The 3,143-nt window shown below is 65.7% G+C and overlaps 1 protein-coding gene across 1 annotated transcript; it reads left to right on the top strand.

The window, feature by feature from the left end:
• The first annotated feature begins 6 nt into the window (after positions 1 to 6).
• LOC118159580 (arf-GAP with coiled-coil, ANK repeat and PH domain-containing protein 1-like) lies at positions 7 to 2,567 on the top strand. The gene is made up of 6 exons (XM_035314158.1): positions 7 to 153; positions 796 to 968; positions 1,074 to 1,183; positions 1,736 to 1,846; positions 1,952 to 2,001; positions 2,340 to 2,567. Exons 2-6 carry the CDS (start codon positions 879 to 881, stop codon positions 2,438 to 2,440), a joined length of 462 nt encoding a protein of 153 aa, XP_035170049.1. The 5' UTR covers positions 7 to 153; positions 796 to 878; the 3' UTR covers positions 2,441 to 2,567.
• The last annotated feature ends 576 nt before the right edge of the window (positions 2,568 to 3,143 follow it).

Below are 3,143 nucleotides of genomic sequence, written 5' to 3' on the forward strand. Positions count from 1 at the left end.
CCCCCCCCCCCAGGGCGCAGCGCGAGGACTGGATCCGCGCCAAGTACGTGGAGAAGAAATTCGTCACCCGCCTGCCGGGGGGGGTGGCCAAGCCCCGCCCCCCGCGCCCAGGCCCCGCCCCCCGAGGAAGCCCCGCCCATCGCGGCTCCCAGGGTGAGGGGGCGGGGCCTCGTGGGGTGGGGAAGGGGCGGGGCTTGAGCTGGGTGGTGTTAGGGGGCGGGGCTTATGGCAGAGAGGGGGGTTGGGTAGGGGGTGGGACTTATGGTTGGGTGGGGCTTAGGGGCGTGGTTTGTTGTGGGTGTGGCTTAGCAGGGGCTGGGGCTTAGCAGGGGTGGTGTTATGATTGGTGAGGTTTACCGGGGGACGGGGCTTAGCAGGGGTGAGGTTTATGAAGGGGCGGGGCTTAGCAGGGGATGGGGCTTGGAAAGGGGTGTGGCTTCGACATGAGGCGGGGCTTATCAAAGGGGCGGTGCTTGTGGTGGGAGGGGCGGGGTTTATGGTGAAGGGGCGTGGTTTGGGGTGGAGAGGCGGGACTTCGCGATAAAGGGTGGGGCTTCCGGGGTGGGCGGAGCCTCTAAGACAAGTGGGCGGGGCTTCCAGGGGGCGGTGCCTCCGAGCCAAGTGGGCAGGGCTCCTGCCCCTCCCCCCCCCCACCTTGCCTCAATGGATCCGGGTGTGCTCGGCTCGGGGTGGGCGTGGCTTTGCGACGACCGGGCGTGGCTCGCGGCGGGTGGGCGTGGCCGAGGGCATAGTGGGCGTGTCCTGACACCCCCCGCCCCGCCCCCTTTTCCCCAGAGCCCAGCGAGGCCGAGGCCCCCCCCAGCCTGCACCCCGGGGCGCTGCTGTACTGGGCGGCCCAGCACCGCCGCCTGCCCACCATGGCCGACGCGCTGGCCCACGGCGCCGACCCCGGCTGGGTGAACGCGGCCGAGGAGAACCGCACGCCCCTGCTGCAGGCCGTGGCCGCGGTAAGGGGGCGGGGGGGGCACGGGCGCGAGACCCCCACGTTGGGTGCTGGGGGGCGCCCCTAAATCCGCGCTGCTCCCCCCCCCCTCCCCCCCCCCGCCCCTTAGAACTCCCTGCTGGCCTGCGAGTTCCTGCTGCAGAACGGAGCCAACGTCAACCAGAGCGACTGCCACGGGCGGGGGCCGCTGCACCACGCCACCATGCTGGGCCACACTGGGTGCGTCCCAGTAACAGACTGGGAGGGAAACTGGGGGGGTCCCTTGGGTGGGGTGCTGCTCAGCATCCCCATACAACGAATGGTGGCGGTGCCCACCCCTAACGAGGCTGTGATGGGAAGCTAAGCAGGGGCTGCCCTGTTTGGTTTCTGTATGGGTGACTGCTTGCCCAGTATTTAATGAATGGTGGCAGTGCTCACCCTTTACGCGGTCACGTGCTAAGCTAAGCAGGAGCTGCCTCGTTTGCTCCTTGGATGGGTGACCAGCTCCAACTCCTTTCGGGGGGGGGACCCATTTCCTTTGGGGGGGTCTCCTTATTCCCTTTTGGGGGCACATATTACTTTTGGAAGCACCCTTTTTTTTGAGGGGGGCGGGCCAATTCCCCCCCCCCCCATCTCCAGAGGGTGCACCAGCACAGCTTCCTCTGCAGGGAAGCTAAGCAGGCGCAGCCCCGTTCAGTACTTGGATGGGAGACCTCACCCTTTTGACCCCCCCCCCCCCCCCTTTTATGGCCCCCCCCCCCATATTTTCTCTCCCCCCTCCCCAAATTCCAGCCTGGCCTGCCTCTTCCTGAAGCGGGGGGCTGACATGAACGCAGTGGACGCGGAGGGGAAGGACGCCCTCACCATCGCCATCGAGCTCGCCAACGCCGACATCGTCACCCTGTGAGTGCACCCTTGGGTGTCGGGGGGGTGTGGGGGAAGCACCCTTGGGTGGGGGGATCCCCCCCGCCCCCCATCACCCCCCCACCCCCACTTTCTCCCCCTCAGGCTGCGGCTGGCCAAGATGCGGGAGCTGGACGTTGCCCAGGGGCAGACCGGTGGGTTTTTGGGGAGGGGCTCTGGGTTTGGGGGTGAACCTGGGTATGGGGGCTTCTGGGGGGGACTGCAGAGGAGTGGCTTTGGGGGGGGGTCTGGGAAATAAATTGGGGGGGGGTCCTGAAATTTGGGGGTATCCTTGAGTTCAGAGGGAGAAGGCTGGGGGGAGACCCTCAACCAGAGGGGGGGCAATAGGGGTTTCAGGGGGGGTCCTGAGTTTGGGCTGATCCTTTGTGGACCGGGGGGGGGGGTGTCCTTGAATTTGGGGTCCCCCGATGGGAGGTTTCAAGGGGGGGGGTCCCCGTGTTGGGGTCCCCCCACCCACACCCCCCCCCCGCAGGTGACGACACCTACCTCGACATCTTCCGCGACATCTCCCTCATGGCCTCCGACCACCCCGAGAAGCTTGCCCGCCCCCACCACAAGCTCACCACCCTCTAGCTCCGCCTTCTCAGGCCATGCCCCACCCCGTCTGGGAAGGCCCCGCCCCCCCGGGGCAGGCCCCACCCCCTTGCAGGCAGCTACCAATAGAATAAAGCCATGCCTCGGCCTCCTCCCCCCCACCACAGTCCTCGAACATCTCCTGATGCAGTACCTAGAATGGGGCTGGTTGGGCTACCTAGAACTTCCCCCAAAATGGGCCCTGGTTGGGGCACCTAGAACGTCCTGCCCTCCAAAATGGGCACAAAATGGATCCTCTAGAACCCACCCACCCCCAGTCTGCTCCCCATGATGGGCAGTGGGTGGGCTACCTAGAACCAGCCCCCCCAGATCACCCATCTCAAATGGTTGTGTTACCTAGAACCGAGCACTCAACGTGAGCTAAAAGGGGTCCTGGTGGGTCGCCAAGAACCGACCTTCACAGCTCCCTACCTAAAACGGCTCCCGATGGGGTGCCCCCCCCCCCAATACATTATCTAGACTGGATCCTGGTTGGGTTACCTGGAACTGAGACCCCCCCCCCAAATTCCTCACATGAAGCACGGGGTTGGGGGACCTAGAACTGAGCCCAAACCCATCACCTAATACGGATCCCAGCCGGGTCACCCCACACCAATCCCAATGCGTCATCTAGATCCCCCCCCTTGTGTTATCATGGGGTATCCCCTGACCCCATCCTCAATTTACACCCCCCCCCCCCCCC

This window comes from Oxyura jamaicensis, unplaced genomic scaffold (assembly GCF_011077185.1).
Source record: "Oxyura jamaicensis isolate SHBP4307 breed ruddy duck unplaced genomic scaffold, BPBGC_Ojam_1.0 oxyUn_random_OJ71119, whole genome shotgun sequence".
NCBI classification, from domain to species: domain Eukaryota; kingdom Metazoa; phylum Chordata; class Aves; order Anseriformes; family Anatidae; genus Oxyura; species Oxyura jamaicensis.